This window comes from Aulonocara stuartgranti (genome assembly GCF_965226115.1).
Source record: "Aulonocara stuartgranti genome assembly, chromosome: 13".
Taxonomy (NCBI): domain Eukaryota; kingdom Metazoa; phylum Chordata; class Actinopteri; order Cichliformes; family Cichlidae; genus Aulonocara; species Aulonocara stuartgranti.
The window spans coordinates 35530911-35553849 of NC_138949.1; the positions used below are offsets into that span (position 1 = coordinate 35530911).

At 43.3% G+C, this 22939-nt stretch overlaps 1 protein-coding gene and 1 long non-coding RNA gene across 2 annotated transcripts in view; one reads left to right on the forward strand and one right to left on the reverse strand.

Annotated features, from left to right (window-relative positions):
* Positions 1-22742, reverse strand: part of LOC309721067 — an 81684-nt gene extending 58942 nt beyond the window's left edge. The window contains exon 1 of the long non-coding RNA XR_014280645.1: positions 21934-22742. This is a non-coding gene — a long non-coding RNA (uncharacterized lncRNA). The remainder of the gene's footprint in view (positions 1-21933) is intronic.
* atp6v1ba (ATPase, H+ transporting, lysosomal, V1 subunit B, member a) overlaps positions 17551-22939 on the forward strand; it is a 42501-nt gene continuing 37112 nt past the window's right edge. The window contains exon 1 of the mRNA XM_082558408.1: positions 17551-17784. Coding sequence (XP_082414534.1) covers positions 17676-17784 — 109 coding nt within the window. The 5' untranslated portion in view covers positions 17551-17675. The remainder of the gene's footprint in view (positions 17785-22939) is intronic.

A 22939-nucleotide genomic window follows, 5' to 3' on the forward strand; every position in this document is an offset into this window, starting at 1 on the left:
AAGAAGGTCGGGGAGGTTTTTGTAAGTGTGCTGGGTTGTTGAAGGGGTATCTGTGTTTTTCATGTGCAGACCACCAACATATTTTCTCTCATTACATCGTCCTGTCTTTAAACTCAGGTCTTAGGAGATGACAGAAAGCCTACATTCTGTCCAGTATTCAGTATCTGTATTTCGCCCTCGGTTAAGCTAGTACGTCCCACTATTCATCACTCACTGAAGACAAAAACAACAGCCCCCGGTTGCTTTTCAGGCTGGCGAAGAGTCAGAGCACTAGCCAAATATTTCTATAACATTAACTCGTAATGACTCCTTGAATTTCTTTACAAATAAAATTTTTAATTATTCCTACCTGTCCCACAGACGTATCATTAAGTACAACTTCAAAACTATTCATATTTATTTAGACTTTTTTCTCTCTGATTGATGTTCCTCAGTTAACCTCAATTAATACTTCCTCCCAACCATCTGCATGTCTGAAGCACATTTCAACATAATCACTCAAACGGTAAATGGTCTGTATTTGTATCGCGCTTTACACATCCAGTCATCCACACATTCACACACTGGTGATGGCAGCTACATTGTAGCCACAGCCACCCTGGGGCGCACTGAAAGAGGCGAGGCTGCCGGACACTGGCGCCACCGGGCCCTCTGACCACCACCAGTAGGCAAAGGGTGAAGTGTCTCGCCCAAGGACACAATGACCGAGACTGTCCGAGCCGGGGCTCGAACCGGCAACCTTCCAATTACAAGACGAAAGTCCAACTCTTGAGCCACGATCGCCCCTGAAGTCCAAAGAAATCCTACCATTAATTAATGCTTTGATTTTAAATATGATCAATCTATCTCTGTTATTGAGGGGTACGCACCACAAGCCTTTAGGTGGCAGTAAATAAAACAATATTTAAAACGCCAGCCTTGGACCCAGCTGTCTAACTGATCATCTGAAGAGGAATGGCTCATTCAGAATTCATCACGGTATAGAAACAGCAGCAGTGAAGGTGAAACATGATCTTCTGATGGCCACCATGCTGGCCTTGCTCCAGCATCTGTGTTACAGGACAGGTAAAACGATCCCTCGTTAAACTCAGAGCAGGGGTTTCCTGAGTCTGGATATGTTCATGTGGCGTCTTGCCAAACCACTTCAATCTACGTAACGTCAAGTTGAGCGCTGTGATTAAGTTGCACTTCTTCAGTTTTTTCAATTTATTTCAATTCCATTCACTTTTAATGTCATAGAACCAAAGCACAAAATTGCCTGGAGGTGCTTTAGAGCAGCAGTCTCCAACCTTTTTCGCACCACGGACCGGTTTATGCCCAACAATATTTTCACTGACCGGCCTTTAAGGTGTCGCGGATAAATACAACAAAATAAAACCAGTACCGGTACCGAAAAAAAGAAGATTTATTCATAACACACGTGGAAAGACCCAGGAAAACCGAGTTAACGATAAAATCGATAACAAAATAACGCTGAAAACCGATAAAAACCCTGAAAACGAAACATTTCACACCTGAGCCTCAACTCTCGCGGCCCGGTACCAAACGACTCACGGACCGGTACCGGTCCGAGGCCCGGGGGTTCGGGACCGCTGCTTTAGAGCCTACAATAACAGAAAATCCCAGCAATCACATGACCCCCTAGGAACCAACACTTGGCAACCGTGGGAAGGAAAAACTCCCTGAGCCGCCAGCTGGGGGTGAGGGGAGGATACAGGACAAAAACACACTGTGTAGAGAGATTAATAATAACTAATGATTAAATGCATTTGTTGTTGTTAAAAAGCTGAGTGGAGAAAAAACATGCATCATGGAAAGCCCCAGCAGAGACTAGGCCTATTGCAGCATAACTATGGAAGGACTCGGGTCACCTGATCCAGTCCTGACTATATGCTTTAGACAAAAAGAAAGTTTCAAACTCAGTGTTGAAAGCAGAGAGGCTGTATGTCTCCCAATGTCTCCTGAATCCAAGCTGGGAGCTGATTCCACAGAAGAGGGGCCTGAAAAAGTCGAGTAAGCCAGCATTCTGAGAGTGAAGTGCTCTATTAGTGCAATATGGTACTATGGGGTCTTTAAGACAGGCTTGCGCATTATTATTGAAGAGCTTGTGTGTGAGGAGAAGGATGTAATTTCTTGATTTAACAGGAGCAGCCAATATGGGAGAGATATGCTATCAGTACTCTCGCTATAATCAACAGAATGCTTTTTAGGTCATTTTTAGGTCGTTGTTAGGGCAGCCTGCTAATAATGAATTGCAGCTGTAGAGCCTAGAAGGAATAAATGCACTTTTCAGGCATCACTCTATGGCTACGTTCACTCTGCAGGCGAAAGCGCATCAAATCCGATTTTTCTGACCCTCTGCGACCCATCTATCCCATCATGGTGTGACAGTGTGAACGGCACAAATCCCATATCTTCAAATCCGACCGGGGTCACCGTCGTATGTGGTGCTGAATCAGATACATATCTGATGTTTCAGAAAGCGGCTGCTGTTTGATGGTCATCTCGCATTAAATCCGTCTTTTACGTCACTGACACAAGACAGACGCTAATTATCGGCGCCGGAGAAGACATCACGAACGCTTCCTGACCATCCGGTGAAACTGTTGGGAAGACAACGCTGGAGAAACGTGAACATTTTCTTTGTTCTGTATAATCTGCAGATTCTGACAGAAATCTGCAGCTATCCTTCGAAGCACCGCTCCTTTAAAACAGCAATAAGGATCATTATTAGGTTATTTACATTATTATGTCAATAACAAAATAACTTAAAGCAAAAATTGGGAAACGTAAAGTCTGAAGTCTTTATATTAAGGCCATCAGTCAAACATACTGTTGCTCTGGGTCTAAACAGAGCGCGTTGTGTGTGACGTCTTATTTTGCGCATGCGGCCGCTTTGAGCGTTCACACTAGAGCGCGTTTGCTGTCGCATTTTATTTGTGGTGTGAACAAGCAGACAAAAAAATCAAAAAATCTGAATTGAGCATTAAGACCTGCAGAGTGAACGTAGCCTAAGATACGACATAAGATAAGATAAGACTTTATTGATCCCACAGCGGAGAAATTCTTGCTGTAGACTGGTTTTTCTTATTTCAAAGATAATGTGCAAATGGAAGTCCTACATGTTTCTTTAATATGCACAATGAATGACATACCCTGGTAACAAACAATTCACAGCGTTACTGGAGGCCGAGGTAATGCCATCCAGAGTAAGAATCTGCTTAGATACCATATTTCTAAGCTTTTCAGGGCCGAGTACAATAACCTCAGTTTGATCTGAATTAAGAAGCAGAAAGTTAGCGGCCATCCAGGTCTTTATGTCTTTAAGACATTCCTGCAGTTTAACTCATTGGTGTGTGTTATCTGGCTTCATGGACAGATAGAGCTGGGTGTCATCTGCATAGCAGTGTAAATGTATGCTATGTCTTCTAATGATGCTGCCTAAGGGAAGCATGTATAATGTAAACAGAATTGGTCCTAGCACTGAACCCTGTGGAACTCCATAATTAACCTCAGTGTGTGAAGAGGACTCTCCATTTACATGCACAAACTGGAGTCTATTAGATAGATATGATACAAACCACTGCAGTGCAGTGCCTGTAATACCTACAGCATGTTCTAATCGCTCTAATAGGATATTATGGTCGACAGTATCGAACGCTGCACTGAGGTCTAGCAGGACAAGCACAGAGATGAGTCCACTGTCAGAGGCCATAAGAAGATCATTTGTAACCTTCACTAAAGCTGTTTCTGTGCTGTGATGAGCTCTGAAACCTGACTGAAACTCTTCAAATGAACCATCCCTGTCAGTCAGCTGTTTTACAACTACTCTTTCAAAAGCTTCTGAGATAAGAGGAAGATTGAAGATCACAGGAGCAGCAGCAAGCCCATGTCCAAGCCTTGTTACAGCAGCCGCAGTTAGCCTGCTCCTCGCTCAGACTGACCCAGAGCCACAGCTAGAGCAACCAGAGACAACCTTGTACCCTGTGCAGCCCCCGCTCCACCCGAGCCAGCAGTCACCGGTCCAGCAGAGCGAGAGGTCATCACTCCGTCATGTGATCCCACATCGCCTGAACCAGAGATATTGTAAATGATGCCCTACCAGTGCTGGGGAGTAACAGAATACAGGCCTGGACAAAATTCTTGGTACCCTTCAGTCACTGAAAGAAAAACTCATAATGCTCACAGAAATAACGTTAATCTGACAAAAGTATAAATAAATACAAATTCGATGAATGTTTACCAATGAAAGTCAGACATTGCTTTTCAACCATGCTTCAATTATTTAAAAAAAAAATGAATGAAACAGGCCTGGACAAAAGTGATGGTACCCACAACTTAATATTTTGTTGCACAACCTTTTTAAGGCAATCACTGCAATCAAACGATTCCTGTAACCGTCAATGAGACTTCTGCACCTCAGCAGGTATTTTGGTCCACTCCTCATGAGCAAACTGCTCCAGTTGTTTCCGGTTTGAAGACCACCTTTTCCAGACGGCATGTTTCCGCTCCTTTCACAGATGCTCAATAGGATTGAGGTCAGCGCTCATGGAAGGCCACTTTAAAATAGTTCAATGTTTCCCTCTTAGCCATTCTTGGGTGTTTCTGTGTGTTTTGGGTCATTGTCCTGTTGTAAGACCCCTGACCTGCGACTGAGACCAAGCTATCTGACACTGGCCTGCACATTTCTCTCTAGAATACCTTGATAGTCTTGAGATTTCCTTGTACCCCTCACAGATTCAAGACACCCAGTGCCAGATGCAGCAAAGCAGCCCCAGAACATAGCCGAGCCTCCTCCATGTTTCACAGTAGGGACAGTGTTCTTTTCTTGATAGGCTTCATTTGTCTGTCTGTGAACAGCTGATGTGCTTTGGCAAAAAGTTCAATTCTGGTCTCATCTGTCCACGGGACATTCTCCCAGAAGCTTTGTGGCTTGTCAACATGTAGTTTGGCATATTCCAGTCTGGCTTTTTTATGATTTCTTTTCAACAATGGTGTCCTCCTCGGTCGTCTGCCATGTAGTACAAACAACGACGGATGGTGCGATCTGACACTGATGCTTTCTCTGCTCCATGTTCGGTGTAACTGTAACTTCGGTCGTTGCTGTGCTTTTTGGAAGTCGAATTTCCCAGAGGAACCCACCCGAGGGATTAATAAAGTTCTATCTTATCTTATCTTATCTTATGTTGAGTGTGGTACACACCATGTCACCAAACAACACAGTGACTACCTGGAGCCCTATCCGGTTGTTCAGTGATGACGCGACGAATCCTACTTCCGGGCCTAAAGTAGTCTGCGTTTAATATGGCATTTGTGTTGTTAACATGTTTAATGTTTTGTATTTTCTTCTATTTGATCTCAAAAAGCTCCTAAAACAGTCAGTGATCACTGTTGACCTCCCTCGGCTTTTATTACCGCTAATCATTTATTTAAGCTCAGTTTTTAAAACCTTAGGATGCAACTACAGCCCAGCCCATGCAGCAGTTTATGAATGACTAACCTCGTATTGTGGATGGATTATCTCAGTTGTTCTCCTGGCTGAAGTTTGGTCCGTTTACAGCATCCTGCCATGCGATTACATTTGTTCCTGACCACCGAGAACACTCACAGTAACTTTTATCAAGTGGAAAAAAAGTTAGCTTGTTTATATTATGCTAACATAGCTGTGTCGCTAGCGGTCACGTAGCACATCATTATATACCAGCTAGCCCAACTTCAGTAACCCTACAAACGTCACTGCTGTTTAGTTTTCTGTCTTCATTTATGCTGGAAGTGATAGCAGAGCTTACGTTTGGATTTGTTTCCAAAACCCCGCAGTCAGGACATGCTATATTGTATTCAGATAGAAGCTAGCGAGCTAACTCCCTGCTAACTTCTAACTCCGTTAAATGTCATAAATTCCGTTTTCATGGATGCCTGGATGTTAAACTCAATTGTTACACCTGGTAGAGCAGAACGCTGATCATTTTTATTAAAGATGAAAGAATTTAGACAGTTTTTCAACTCTCAGTAATGCCATAGTGATCGTTTGATATATGGACCTGCAGCGGAGTTTAGACCCAGACATGGCTAGTGACGTCAGACTGAACAACCGGATATATAGGCCCACTGACTGATTACAAGATTGTAGACACCTGTGATGCTGATTAGTGGACACACCTTGGATTAACGCGTCCCTTTGGTCACATTGTCTGTGAAGGTTCTCAGTCATCCAGGTCATCGTAGAAAGCACAACATCCCGGTGTATTTCAGACCCAGCAACACGCTCAGACAAAATATGGTTCACCCGAAAGACAAAACGCCAAAACACAGACTTAACAATGTGGTGTATGCTGTACAGTGCAGCGAGGAATGCCCAGACCTCTACATTGGAGAGACCAAACAGCCACTTCACAAGCGCATGGCACAACACAGAAGAGCCACCTCCACAGGACAAGACTCAGCAGTTCATCTGCATCTTAAGGATAAAGGACACTCTTTCGAGGATGCCAATGTTCACATTTTGGACAGAGAGGACAGATGGTTTGAAAGAGGAGTGAAAGAAGCATCTATGTCCACTGTGAGCGACCATCTTTGAACAGAGGCGGGGGTTTACGACACCAACTCTCTGCCATCTATAATCCAGTTTTGAGATCCTTCCCAGACGCTTTAACGCCCACTCACATCCTGGGCCATCTGACCTCAGGAATTCGCATGATAAGGTGGGGCCAGGTTTCACAATGAACACACCCGAAACTCTGGCTGACCCACGCCCAGTTTCACACCTTGGCTCATGTGATTAGAGGATCATCAGGGGGTCCTTTTGTCCCTCTGTGGGGGGTCACTCCCACTAGGTTTATATCTGGGACTCTCCACCATTTGACCTTAGAACTGAAGAAGCTTCTCGGATGAGAGGTGAAACGTCTTCAAGTAACTTAAAGAAGTCCAGACGCTTTTCTTTGCAAGCTCCTTTGACTTTGGTCACATTATTTTCAGTATTTTCTAGGGGTACCATCATTTTTGTCCAGGCCTGTTTCATGCATTTATTTTTTAAATAATTCCCTTGAAGCATGATTGAAAAGCAATGTCTGACTTTCACTGGTAAATATTTATAGAATTTTTATTTATTATTACTTTGTGACCATTGTGAGTTTTTCTTTCATTGACCGAATGGTACCAACAATTTTGTCGAATAGTTTCTACACGAGATCGCTGCAAAAAGTGCAGCCTTACCTAATGTCCACCTACTGTTACTAATTTATATTAAGATTTTAACATCTGGTTGGTGTTGGTGTGGAGAGTAACCTACAGTAATAGTAATAAATCACACAGCAATAGGACATTCATGTAGTTGGAAAAAGCTTGATAATATATTAAATAATCCAGAGTAATCAGAATACATTACTCTCACTGATTAACGTAATGGAATATGTTACAAAATACATTTTGGGGCATGTATTTTCCCAAGCTCCCAGCCTTCCTGCTGGCTGGTGCTGCTCCACTGGAACCCATGGTTCTCGGGCAGCGCAGACCAGAGGGTCCCTCTCTGCTAGAGCTTGGATTTTAGGTCCAGATTTTCCAAACCATGACATATAAGTAATAGTTTAATTTCTAACACCTTAAAGTTCACCTCAGTGCAGCGATACCACTGCTCACAATATTTCACTACAGAGATTATAAAAGACTAAAGGTATTAAAAGTATTTCAAGTGGTTTAAATTATATTTTTCTAATAGGCTCCAATTTGTTTGCACACTTGAGTTTAATCGTGTCATTCCACAGGTCTGTGCTGGGATCAGATTATACCTGCTCCCCTTAGGTAGCATTATTAGACGGTTATCGTCCATCGCTATAACGTGGTTCACCTTTCGCAGCCTTGCCCTTTCAGGGATATTTTTTGGTGCAATTTTGCGTGTTTTTCTTTTCTTTTCTTTTTTCTTTTTTTACAGCGCATTGTGTTCTGCGTCCTGATTGGCTGTAGACCATTGTCAGTCTCCTCCATGCTGTGTCTCCTGTACAGCACAGAATGCGTTCAGCTTGTCAAATTTACATAAATCTTTGCTAGCAGTGTGACTCTGGAGTGCTGCACTGTAATTTTCTCCCCAACAAACACAACACTGTAGATGAAACATTTTACACCGTCAGTGGTAACCGCGGCTGCCTTTGGTTTCATCCTATAATCCATCCATCTTCATCCGCTTTATCCGAGGCCGGGTCGCGGGGGCAGCAGCCTAAGCAAAGAGGCCCAGACCTCCCTCTCCCCAGCCACCTCCTCCAGCTTATCCGAGGGAACACCAAGGCGTTCCCAGGCCAGCCGAGAGATATAATCTCTCCAGCGTGTCCTGGGTCTGCCCCGGGGCCTCCTCCCGGTGGGACATGCCTGGAACACCTCACCCAGGAGGCACCCAGGGGGCATCCTTGTCAGATGCCCGAACCACCTCAGCTGGCTCCTTTCGATGTGGAGCAGCAGCTGCTCTACTCTGAGCCCCTCCCGGATGGCCGAACTTCTCACCCTATAATACTGGACTTATTTTGCTATGAAGGTTTGAACTTTGAGAGTTTAAATAAGAGAGAAAAGTGTGAAAATGTTCATGCCTGTCTGAGCAAAGTGTATAAAGTGTGTAGTGAGGGGTTTTACAGCCTTAAAACATCCATAATAATTGTTAAATATAAAGCTGGCTACTTTGTGGATTTCACCTATCGCAGGTTATTTTTAGAACATAACTACTGCGATAAACGAGGGACCACTGTATCACACAATTTCATTGCTATGCAGACGATACCCAGCTTTAATAAAGGCAGACAAACACGAGTTAATTAAATTCCAGGAACGTCTTAAAGACATTCCAGAGCCGGATGACCTAATTTCTTACTTCTAAATTTAGACAAAATGGAGGTTTTATCAGTTGCAGCCCTAAACATCTTAGAAACATGGTGTCTAACCAGGTACCAAGATGCTGCAGTGAGAGTACTGACAGGGACTAGAAAGAGAGAGCAGGTTTCCTTTCTTCCAGACTGGCCTCTCTTCATAAGCTCCCAGGTTAATACAGGATCAAATTTAAAAACCTTCTCTCCACATACAAGGCCTTGAACAAGGCCCCAGTTTCTTTTAAATGGGAGGCAGAGCCTTCAGCTTTCAGGCATCTCTTCAGTGGGAGACAGACACTCCTGCTGTGAAGCTGACTGTAGCACCGTCTGTGTTTACACCCGTCACTCAGGTGCCAGAGGACAGCCGGCGACACTGCCTCACTTGGATGTATTCTCATTAGCAAAAAAGTAATCTCCAGAAAGAGAGGGACACAAAAGGGAGTTTCATCTGAAGAAAGAGACTGAGGCACCATTTCTCTAAGCTGTGTTTGGGTACAGAGCGATTTGGTAAGTTGCTCTGTGCTCATTAGCGGTGTAGACTTCACTATGGGCAATAATATTACAGCCTGGTCTACCTGTTGGAGCGTGCTTACTTTTGCCTTGATGGTAATGATGGCATTGTGAAAACCATGTTTTTCTAATCTTTCCAGTGCCTTTACTACCATCCAACCACTTCTGCTAATTGAGAAGCTGCTCAGGATGGGTGTCACCACTTCTACTGTCTCCTGGATTGCTGTAATAAGGATGGGTAGGAATTGAAGTATGGGGAGCTGGCAAGGAACTTTGTGGTCCAGAAGAAATCACCTTCTTCGTAATGCAAGACAAAAGAGATGGTTGATAATTTCTGGAGGAAAGAAACTGCAACTAGGTCAGTCACCTTCATGGAGGAAACATGGACACCCGCCCTCTCACATCATCTATAATTGACTGAGACAGGACTCTTCCAGACACTAAACCAAGGCACAATGTACATTTCAATTATGTTTATATTGTCTATCCTGTAAAATAGTCAGATATCTATTCATATTAATGTACAGAATTCACCTGCTTGCTGCTACTACTGCACATTCACCCAGTGTATATACTATATGTGTATATATACATATATATATATATAAAAAAAACACCTAGCACGCCCCTGCGGGCGGTTTATCCTTCAAGCTCGGGTCCTCTACCAGAGGCCTGGGAGCTTGAGGGTCCTGCGCAGTATCTTAGCTGTTCCCAGGACTGCGCTCTTCTGGACAGAGATCTCCGATGTTATTCCCGGGATCTGCTGGAGCCACTCGCCTAGCTTGGGAGTCACCGCACCTAGTGCTCCGATTACCACGGGGACCACCGTTACCTTCACCCTCCACATCCTCTCGAGCTCTTCTCTGAGCCCTTGGTATTTCTCCAGCTTCTCGTCTTCCTTCTTCCTGATATTGCTGTCATTGGGAACCGCTACATCGATCACTACGGCCGTCTTCTTCTGTTTGTCTACCACCACTATGTCCGGTTGGTTAGCCACCACCATTTTGTCCGTCTGTATCTGGAAGTCCCACAGGATCTTAGCTCGGTCATTCTCCACCACCCTTGGGGGCATCTCCCATTTTGACCTCGGGACTTCCAGGTTATACTCGGCACAGATGTTCCTGTACACTATGCCGGCCACTTGGTTATGGCGTTCCATGTATGCCTTGCCTGCTAGCATCTTGCACCCTGCTGTTATGTGCTGGATTGTCTCTGGGGCATCTTTACACAGCCTGCACCTGGGGTCTTGCCTGGTGTGATAGACCCCAGCCTCTATGGATCTTGTACTCAGAGCTTGTTCTTGTGCTGCCATGATTAGTGCCTCTGTGCTGTCTTTCAGTCCAGCTTTGTCCAGCCACTGGTAGGATTTCTGGATATCAGCCACCTCCTCTATCTGCCGGTGGTACATACCGTGCAGGGGCCTGTCCTTCCATGATGGTTCCTCGTCTCCCTCCTCTTTCTTGGGTTTCTGCTGCCTGAGGTATTCACTGAGCACTCGGTCAGTTGGGGCCATTTTCCCAATGTATTCTTGGATGTTCGTTGTCTCATCCTGGACTGTGGTGCTGACACTCACCAGTCCCCGGCCCCCTTCCTTCCGCTTAGCGTACAGCCTCAGGGTGCTGGACTTGGGGTGAAACCCTCCATGCATGGTAAGGAGCTTTCTTGTCTTTATGTCAGTGGCTTCTATCTCCTCCTTTGGCCAGCCTATTACCCCAGCAGGGTACCTGATCACGGGCAGGGCGTACGTGTTGATGGCCCGGATCTTGTTCTTACCATTCAGCTGACTCCTCAGGACTTGCCTGACCCTCTGCAGGTACTTGGTGGTTGCAGCCTTTCTAGCGGCCTCTTCATGGTTCCCATTTGCCTGCGGGATCCCCAGGTACTTGAAACTGTCCTCTATGTCTGCAATGTTGCCTTCTGGTAGTTCAATCCCCTCAGTTCTGACTACCTTCCCTCTCTTTGTTACCATCCGACTACACTTCTCCAGTCCGAACGACATTCCAATGTCATTGCTGTATAGCCTGGTAGTGTGGATCAGTGAATCGATGTCTCGTTCACTCTTGGCATACAGCTTGATGTCATCCATGTACAGGAGGTGGCTGACAACTGCTCCGTTCCGTAGTCGGTATCCGTAGCCAGTCTTGTTAATGATCTCACTGAGGGGGTTCAGGCCTATGCAGAACAGCAGTGGGGACAGAGCATCTCCTTGGTAGATCCCGCACTTGATGGTGACTTGTGCTATGGGCTTGGAGTTGGCCTCTAGTGTTGTACGCCACATCCCCATTGAGTTCCTGATGAAGGCTCTTAGGGTCCCATTGATCTTGTACAATTCTAGGCATTCCAGTATCCAGCTGTGGGGCATTGAGTCATAGGCCTTCTTGTAATCAATCCAGGCAGTGCACAGGTTGGTCAGTCTGGTCTTGCAGTCTCGGCTGACTGTTCTGTCTACCAGTAGCTGGTGTTTTGCGCCTCTGGTATTCTTGCCAATTCCTCTCTGTGTCCCACTCATGTATTGACCCATGTCCCTGTTCATCTTAGCCGATATGATGCCTGACAGGAGCTTCCATGTAGTACTGAGGCAGGTTATTGGTCGGTAGTTGGAGGGGACCGGTCCCTTCTTGGGGTCCTTGGGGATCAGGACCGTCCGACCTTCGGTTAGCCATTCCGGGTGTCTCTCGTTAACTAGCAGCTGGTTCATTTGTGCTGCCAGACGCTCGTGGAGTGCAGTCAGCTTCTTTAGCCAGTAGGCATGAACCATGTCGGGCCCTGGTGCTGTCCAACTCTTCATACTGGAGACCCTTTCTTGGATATCTGCCACTGTGATGGTTACTGGACCCTGTTCAGGGAGGTCGCTGTTGTTTGCCCTCAGATCCACTAGCCACTGAGCATTGCCGTTATGGGTTGCGTCCTTCTCCCATATGCTCTTCCAGTATTGCTCCGTCTCCAGCCTTGGTGGTGCTGTTCTCTTATTATTGTTCCCTTGCCACTGAGAGTACACCTTTGCTGGTTCTGTGGAGAACAGCTGGTTTATTCTCCTGCCTTCTATCTCTCTGGTGTACCTCCTCAAGCGGCTGGCCAAGGCTGTGAGTCTTTGCTTGGCAGTTTCCAAGGCCTCAGGTATGGACAGCTTGCTGTATTTCTTATGCACCTTCTTTGTCGCACCTTTCTGCAACTCCGTTAGTTGGCTAACCTCCCTCCGTGCTACTTTGATCTTGCCCTCTAGCCTCCTTCTCCATGGAGGGTACTGCCCCTTGTGGCTGTTCAACTTGTAGCCAAGCATCTCACTGATCACTGCTGCCGTATTGCAGATCAGCTTGTTAGTGTCGGTAATCGTGGTTGTAGGTATTGTCCGTAGTGCTGCATTAACATCATCTAGCAGACCTTCTGAGGGTACTTCACGTAATCTCGGTAACCGGCTACGGGGGATCCAGGTTTCAAGCTTGGCCATTATCCTATTTTTCAGGTCAGTTCCTCTCGCACTCAACGATCCTTCTCCTATCGCACTTGGGGCTATGTACCCAATCTCGGGTGGGGGTGATGATATCTCCCCCCTGACCTGGCGTCCTGACTCCTCCTTGCCGTAGCATTTGTGTTGTACCTCGTCAATCTCTAGCTGTGAGAGCAGTCCCTTCTTTCGAATGTTGGAACACTGAGCTACTAGTTGTTTCGCCGTCATTGTGGATGTTGGGTATCGAAGAATCCATAGGTCCGTCATCCTATTCATGTAGCCCCTTCTGCCGGGATTACTTGCGTAGTAGCATTCCAACAACGCCCTGTTTTCGTCTCTTGCCCACCGATGCCTTCTTGTTCCAGTAGCCCACTTTTCGTCAGGGTGCCCTGGTTCCTCAACACCTGACGCGGACCTTGTTGATCCGGGCGACGTCCGAGCCGGCATGCCTTCATATTTATCTGTCTCGCTCATGTCTGCGGTAGGCTCGCTTTGCATAGGGGGTCTAGCTTTAGGACCCTTACTGGATACAGACGCCCCAGGGCATAAAAATGTGTCTTTAGTAGTGATTTAAAGTGATCAAGTGTTTGTGCAGATCTAACATTTAGAGGGAAACTATTCCAAAGTCTGGGACCTGCCACAGAGAAGGCTCCATCGCCACGAGATTTGAGATTAGTCCGTGGGATGGACAGCAGTCATTTTGACCTAGACCTCATGTTTTTTCCTGGAGCATAAACAGAAAGGAGCTCAGACAGGTAAGAAGAGCTTGGGCGTTAAGTGACTTAAAAACAAAAAGTCAAAGTTGAAATTGGATCCTGTAGGCGACAGGAAGCCAGTGTAGAGAAGCCAAAACTGGAGTTATACTGTATGCTCTCTCTGTTTGGTACCAGTTAGCAGGCGAGCAGCTGCATTTTGGACCATCTGAAGACGATGAATGGAGGCCTGGTCGAGACCAAAATACAATGAATTGCAGTAGAATCAAGAATCAGATCAAACAATGATAGGTGAACATATACAAATCATGTACACGGCCTAGAAACAAATCGGGAAAAGAAATGCCTGAAAAGAAAAAAAAACATCTACACAAACCAAACCGAATAAAAAAGAAAAACACAATATCCCAAGGAGTATCTAACAATGGACACACACACAATCCGGTCATTAAGTGATGACGTGACAAATCCTACTTCCGGGCCTAAAGTAGTCTGCGTTTAATATGGCTTTTGTGTTGTTAACATGTTTAATGTTTTGTATTTTCTTCTATTTGATCTCAAAAAGCTCCTAAAACAGTCAGTGATCACTGTTGACCTCCCTCGGCTTTTATTACCGCTAATCATTTATTTAAGCTCAGTTTTTAAAACCTTAGGATGTAGCTACAGCCCAGCCCATGCAGCAGTATATGAATGACTAACCTCGTATTGTGGATGGATTATCTCAGTTGTTCTCCTGGCTGAAGTTTGGTCCTTTTACAGCATCCTGCCATGCGATTACATTTGTTCCTGACCACCGAGAACACTCACGTTAACTTTTATCCAGTGGAAAAAAAGTTAGCTTGTTTATATTATGCTAACATAGCTGTGTCGCTAACGGTCACGTAGCACATCATTATATACCAGCTAGCCCAACTTCAGTAACCCTACAAACGTCACTGCTGTTTAGTTTTCTGTCTTCATTTATGCTGGAAGTGATAGCAGAGCTGTACGTTTTAATTTGTTTCCAAAACCCGGCAGTCAGGACATGCTATATTGTATTTAGATAGAAGCTAGCGAGCTAACTCCCTGCTAACTTCTAACTCCGTTAAATGTCATAAATTCCGTTTTCATGGATGCCTGGATGTTAAACTCAATTGTTACACCTGGTAGAGCAGAACGCTGATCATTTTATTAAAGATGAAAGACTTTAGACAGTTTTTCAACTCTCAGTAATGCCATAGTGATCGTTTGATATATGGACCTGCAGCGGAGTTTAGACCCAGACACGGCTAGTGACGTCAGAATTAAAGACCGGATAAGCCAGTTTTGAGATGTATATAGCACTTTCAAATGATCATTTATGTGAATATGTGAATATTATTAGTTGAACCAGCACCATCACTCCTGAACAACAGATTGTGTTCATGGATTTGTGCTCCTCACAGGTCAGCAACTACAGACATGATTCATAGAATATGATCCTGGACACTGGACAATATATATGTTTTTAAAATGAGCTAAAAAATGAACATATGTTAAACAGTATTACTATTAATACATTTAACACAGAGAGATGAAGTAATTCGTTTTACTTATGATGCTATGCACAGTTTACCAATAATGCAGCGGGGTGTTTTTATGATGTTTTATTTAAATCATAACTATGGTAACATTATATTTCCTACTTGAGGTGTGTATGATCAGTCTATCATCTCTGCACATTACCACACACTACTGCTCCAAGGGATACATCTGAAGGTATTTGGGGTTAGTGGCAGGGATTGAACTGGCAACCTTTCAGTTGAGACGCCTGCTCTACCTCCAGAGCTGTCCTACCTTAGTAAACTCTAAGATAATGACAGATGTGGAACAACATAACATCGCACAGCGTGACAATGCATAACATAAAGTGACAGAGTGAATTTTGGTTAATTGTATTCTCCAGTCACAGCATGCGAGGCTGACAAGACTGCATTAGAACACTGGAAACAAATGTTAGTGATCATTTGTCCGTTTGTTAAAAAACAATAACAGTAACATTATTAGATACCACGGTAACATAGTTTACCACATTATTTGCAGTAGTTTGTTACAATGCAGTTTACAATTCAGGACACTGTTTGAGCCCTTCAACAACATCAACATGCAAAATAATTGCATGAGTATTTTGACACCTATTTTCCTAGATGGGTAGATCTGAGGAGTTTGAGGGAAATCATAACACTCTGAACTCATCATAAAAGACTCAGGGGGGAAAAATGGTATTTCTAAAATGAGGGCAATGCTCCTGTAGGCAGAAGCCCTTCACTTGCATTAATTTGCTATTTTTTGCATGCGGCCTGAAACATTTTGATGAGCTCTCTAGGGGCTGCTGTCAGCCTCACCATGGCAGTACTTACCACTTCAATCTGTAGTGCTTTTCTACTGTGAGAGAGCTGTGTGTATGTGTATGCTCTGTGCAACTGCCGGTGTGTTGATTGTGAAAGGGCCATGGTTAAAAAACCCACCTTCGGTTACAGCTACTGGACAGGACACGCAGGGAAAAATGAGAATGGATCAGAGCTTCCAAAATGAGAACACAGCAAAGCAAAAAAATTTTAAAGAGAAAATGTGTGCAATCATGTCATTTTAGCTTTCACTCAACAGTACACTCAGCAGGACATTGTGCTGCCGAATATGTGTTTGTGGACGTGAGTGTGTATGAGAGAGAGGTAGGGAGATGAAACACATGAAGAGCACATTAGACACAGCTGTTCTTTAAGCTGCGAGCCACTTTTCATCTCAATCACATTTTAAATATCTCATGAACAGTGTCAGTGCTGGAGGGACAACTGTGACACTGAGGTGAAATAAAAAAGTAGGTTAATAAACAGAAGAACAGGAGAACCAAACCCCACTGCAGCTAACAGCACCAAAGATCGTCTCGCTCTGTTTGTCTTTTTCTAAATGAAAAAACAAATCATTAAAAGCTTGCAGAGGCTTTTCGTATCAAGCCAACGCTCTGTTTTTAGTGGGTGTAAGAATCGCGCTGAATATAGAGTGTTTTGGCCAAACGCGATCTTTGCTCATCACCAGATCAACTTCCCAGGACACGCTGCACATTTGGGATTACTTTGGTTTTAAACCTACATCTGGGTTGGACAACAACAAGGATCATATGCTTCACCACTCTACTTGTCAGTTCCTATTAATGCATCCTTTTAATGTGAGTTTTACTTTCAAGGAAACAAACCACTTCATTAGAAAAATAAGATGTCAAAGACAAATGGTGGTTAAAAAAACATATGTATATAAAAACGTGATCACTCCCTGCTGCTCTAATAGGGTGATATGGTACTACAAGGTCATTAAGATAAGATGGGGCCTGGTTATTTAAGACCTTGTATGTGAGGAGCAGGATTTTGAAGAACCAGGCAGGTTTCTGGCTGTGCAGAGTAGTTGGGGAACCATAAATAAACCTAGTAGAGTCCAGAGTTTGTAGAACTAATCTGAAAAATATAATAGCATGACAGTAAAACTGCAGAGGTTAAGAAATGCAGACTGAGGAAGAGTAGTGTGATAAGAGAGGCTGTTGGCAGATATGGATAATATGATAAACTTGAGCTTTTTCCCTTTTTCAATCATTTATTAAAATGTGTTTCATATTCAGTTGCAGCTGTGAGGTCAGTTTTACGATGCAGGCAGTGATTTCTTCATTCCTTCACAGTGAGCATGTTTTTATAAATAATAACTAAAATCACATTTTATCCCAGTTCATTTTGAACTTTTTCATAATGCGTTTCTTCTGCATTAATTAATTTAGGTATTGGATTTGTTTGCTAGTAGGTTGTAAAATATATTACCTTCACGATCTGTAATGAAATGATCTAAATTTAATCTTAAATACTTAACAAATCCAAATATCTCACTGTGGAATCCCACAGCTACAAAGAAAATCCTCTTCAGTTCACGTTAAACAGCCTTGCTGTTAGCTTTTCATTCCTAATCGTTTGCTACTTACTGTACACTCATTACGTTTCTGTCAGAAGCAGCTACTTCTCACTGCTTTGAGTCCCTGTCCTTTACCAAACATCCGTTTCCTGTGTGTCACATGACTCGCGCTCTGCTGTCATTCAGTAGCTCTTAGCAAAGCACGTCAACCAGCGTCAGATTTCTCAGGTTTCTGTACCTTATCCGACAATGGCAACACTGGTGGCAAACAGGGCGATGGATGTGAACGGCCTGGCAGCGGCTTCGAGGACACATACCCAGGCTGTGACCAGGAACTACATCTCTCAGCCCAGGCTAAGTACGTTGCTAATGCAAGCTACCAGCTAACAAGGTTGTTGTTGCGTTCGGTGGTGTAGTTACGGTAGGAAACGGGATAACTTTGACTCAATGTATAAATGTAGCATTTAAAATGGCACAAGGGACAGTATGTTTACGGACTCGTGCAATAGGTTAATGTGCAGTGTGAAAATATAAAGATGTAAGATTGTGCTTAAGTCTTGGATATCCCATTGAACCGGGACGCAGCATTAGAGGGCATTAGCGTTAGCTAACTATCCACCTGTGCTGCTGTACACAGGGTGTTAAACAAACCAGCTTTTATTTTATAAATATTAATAATTAAATGCGAGTAATTCGGCAATTGAACCGTACTGCTGCTGTACATGCTGCGTTTAAGAATATGTCATTTCTGTCAAACAGCAGTGTAGCCACGCTAGCATGCTGCCTTTCACCAATGTCTGGAACTATTGATGAGATATACTCAGCGTGCGGGGATATGTGGTACACTCAACTGGTCACGAATTTAAAATGTCATATTTGCGTCTTTGCAGTGTTTTACAGGCAGAACTATATTACACAGCCTGTTGGTCGTATGGGCCAGATGGAGGATCTGTCATGTGATCGGATCACATGAGTGAGGCAGCCCGTGGTTAGGGAAGCTGACGTTCATGCTCTCGTGACAAGAATTTCGACATCGCTTTGTAAAATGTTTGACACGAAACTGTAAAAATGTGAAGATTTACAGAGATCTTCTAAAACATGGACTCTCATGTGTCATCTGTCTATTAGGGATAGGCGTGGTGATACGGTATCTACACAGGGGCACCTAATATTGATATGTTTTCATTCAGTTAAAATACTGTGAGAATATTACAGACAGGAAAGCAAATGCAAAGAGATTCAGTCTGGCTTGGACTGACTGCAGTCACTGTTGACATGCACACACTGTTCCCATTAGTCTGAAGCTCAGCTGGCTGTCAGCTGGTTGTGCAGATGTAATAGTTAAATGATCATTTCTGTTTTCTGTGAATTTCTATCTCTGCAAACAGCAACACATTTGTAATTTTCACAGGTTTATCACAGATCATTACTGTATTACTGGAAACAGACTGCAGGTAATTGCCAGCTTTACCTCATGTGATTGATGACTGATAGCAGACTCAGTCTGTGGCAGGTTTTAGTCACCGTCTCGCCATGTTTGACAATCTGAATGTCAGCAAAAAAACACACCAATTGTTACAGCATATCAAAAAATGTGACAATAATTTCATATTGTGAGTGAAATATGATAAAAAAGATTATTATTGGGTGTCTGGTGATTCCCATCTTTACTGTCTATAGTTATTTGCTCTTATATGGTTGTAACTAAAGGTGATATTTTTATCAGCAGCACATCTGTTACATATTTAGTAGGGGTGCAACGATACACAAAATTCACGGTTCGGTTCGATCCTTTGGTGTCACGGTTCGATATTTTTTCGATACAAGAAAATGTTCATGCATTTTTAATTTGTCATTTATTAAAATTATAAATATATATTTTAACTCAAAAGTACAGTTTTTAAATTTAACCCTCACCCTTGTGCGTGTTTTTTATTTTGACAGCGAATGCGCACCTGCGGACCACTTATGTGCAGCCCTGGTTATTTAGCTCATCATATTGCAGCCACAGAAATTCTTTTGTCCATGAAACCATAAAGCTGCACTTTCTTTTTGCCTTATAGTCTTTTCTTTGGCTGTCACTTCTTCACCCTGACCTGTCTTATTTGGCTCAGCAGAACTAAAATATATATCTGTCTGTGAAGGTTCTCAGTCATCCAGGTCATCGTAGTCAAATATATATCCTGCTGCTTTTACACATGCACTCACATAAGCTCAGCGATTCTCTGCGCGATCAACCTCTCACATGTTTAAGCTGCGGGAGATTTCACTTGTCATGTTTGCATAGTAAGCTAACGATTAATAAGACGATGTCAGAGGAATTGGTGCACAAATTATCATCACTCACAGATCAGTGCTGTCGCTCTCTATACACAGTTCGCACGATTGCAAAGTGAAAGCAAAAAAACAAGCGCAAATTCAAACGCGACTTCAATATGTCACATATTGACAGTGGCTCACCGATGCCAATGACATAATTACCCAGCTACATTTCTGAAAGAATGCAAAAGCATTGACATATGTTTTTCCTACAATAGCCCGACGGGCAGGGAAGAGATACATTTTGGTAGCCCGACTGAAAAAATCGCTAGCTCCGGGACGTCGGGCTAGCGATATTGCAAGCCCTGTATCTGATTGCGGAATCACTCATCTTTGGAAAAGAGAGTTTATTACAGAGAAATGGCTCTTTCCAAAATAAAAGCTATACTATCCGCTTCTTCTGGGCTATATTCTCAGCAGCATAAGGAGAATCATGTGCTAACAGCTGTCTAAATGACTCAGCTAAAGTTAGTAGCATGCTTGCTTTTTTTTGTCTGCTTCCACTTGTCTTTGCACTAGGATGATGTCGGCGTAAATGTGCAGTCATATTCGTTGTGTTCCCGCTAGTGCTTTCAGGTTAATCTCGTTGAAATGACCTTAACGCCACAACACGGCAAATCTCCGTTAACGAGCTACCGCCGATCGCCCCGTGCATGGGGCTAGATGGCCAACACGTTAACGAGCTAACTGCGCTAACACACTAGTTCACACCAATGTAATTGAGCATTGCATGGCACATCCAACATACTGTTTTACTTTAGTCCATGACTCGCTTACCTTCAGGGTCATACGTCACATGAAAACCAAAATAATTCCAAACGCCAGATCTGAATGAGGTTCAATTTGCCTGTTGCAAGTAGAGCTTAACTTCTGTCTCGCTAGCTTGCCCTCCGCTCTTCCTTCTGACTATGCTGTCTGTGTTGAGCGCTCAGTGGATCTGCGCTCGACAGTGCAGCCTAGGCGGAGTAGTCGAACGCAGATTCACTGAGCGCTCAACACAGACAGCATCGTCAGAAGGAAAGTTGATAAAATAAATTACAAATGTTGTATTGTTCGATACATATGCGTACCGAACCGAAAGCACTGTATCGAACGGTTCAATATCGATACGAATATCGTTGCACCCCTAATATTTAGTTGTTTTAAGTTCTTAAACTCCCCGAAAGAAAATGGAAACAATTGAACTGTCAGTCCATTTGTTGGTAATTCATTTTTGCTAAAGTCAGGATTCTGGTGTCGGCCCATTTACAGTTATAAAAAGTTGGACCGTGTTCTTCTCTTTGCGGAATTTCCCCTGCAGTCACCATCCACCCAGCTGGCTGTGGAGGAAACACGGGGACAGTAGCTGCACCTCAGCCCCTCACCTCTCTGACGGTGCACATGCAGGTTGATGTCGTTACTTCATCAGAAGCTAAAGAGGACAAATCCAATATTACAATGATTGATTTGTAAACCAAGTTGTGAACTTAAAGTGTTGCTAACCAATCACACAGCAGCTGTTGTGAAACATCTGAAATGCTGCTTTTTGTCATCTTCATCAATAGAGCAGGGCGATATGGCCAAAAATATTTATCACGATATATATTTGAAAATTTGCGATAACGATATAACCGACGATATAATTGATGCGAGACAAAACACAACTCCACAACATTACTAGCGCAAAAAGACAACCTTCCATTTATTTTCACTTAAACAAGCAGCTGTTTTTATGTACATTAAAGCTTTATAAAAATATAACAGTGCAAATGCAAATTCCTTGCTGAAAGTTTAACCAAAAGGCATTTCCAGTAGAAATGGGCTGACATATCCTGAGCATAACCATGTATAATATCCACTGAAGTTAAAAAGAGGTGCTTTGCAACATTAAACTGCAGTGTGCAGTACGCATTTTTCGGACCATAAGGTGCACGGGATTATAAGGCACATTAAGCGAAACAAAGCAGTCAGATAAATCAAACTTTATTAAACTCCTTCTTCTTGCTTCCTCCACTTCTGTACCATTGATTCATTAATGTTGAATTCTCTGGCAGCTGCTCTATTCCCATGTTGTTGCAGTATATTAATGACTAACCTCGTATTGTGGATGGATTATCTCAGTTGTTCTCCTGACTGAAGTTTGGTCCGTTTACAGCATCCTGCCATGCGATTGCATTTGTCTCTAACCATGAAGAACCTTCACGTTAACTTTTATAAGTGGAAAAGTGTTAGTGTTCGTCCTCCAGCTTCACTGTTTATGTTATGCTAACATAGCTGTGTCGCTAGCGATCACGTAGCACATCATTATATACCAGCTAGCCCAACTTCAGTAACCCTACAAACGTCACTGCTGTTTAGTTTCCTGTCTTCATTTATGTTGGAAGTGATAGCAGAGCTGTACGTTTGATTTTTTTCAGAAATCTCTCAGTCAGAACATGCTATATCATGCTTAGGTAACTAGCGAAACTAGCGAGCTAACTTCCGCTAGCTTCCTGCTAACTTCTAACTCCGTTAAATGTAATACATTTTGTTTTCATGGATGCCTGGAAGTTAAACTTTATAGTTACACCTGGTAAAGCAGCAATGCTGATCGTTTTATTAAAGATGAAAGAATTTAGACAGTTTTTAACTCTGTGATGCTGCAGTGTTGTTTGACCTGAAGCATACGGAGTTTAGGACCCAGATTACTCCCAGATTTAAGAGCATCTTAGTCCGACAAATATGACAATAACAACGGCCGCTTGCATGTTCTGCAAAAAAATGTGCTTTGTTGTGTATCTGATGGACAAACACCAAACCAGTTCCACATCACTGAAGTTGCACCATTTTTACAAACCAATTCTGGTTCATCTGTTTCACTCAACAATCGGCCATGTGCGTATGAAAACAAAGGCACTGCGCATGCGCGTTTTACTCCCATTCTATCGCGATATTTCATTTTCCTATCGTTGCCTAACATTATACCGGTATTACCGTGAACGGTATAATATGGCCCAGCCCTATTCATCAACATAGTTGAATTAAACAGGATTCCTAAAACAACTGTCATAAAATGCTAAGAACATATAAGAACATTTAAATGAGAGCAGAAATCTCTATGAACACATTAAAGCTACTAAAGTCTGGGGGTTGGTAAATGTTTTAAATTAATTAATTCATCGTTTACATGAATAGTTGATACGTTAATATTTAAAAAGTCTGTTTTCCCAAACAAA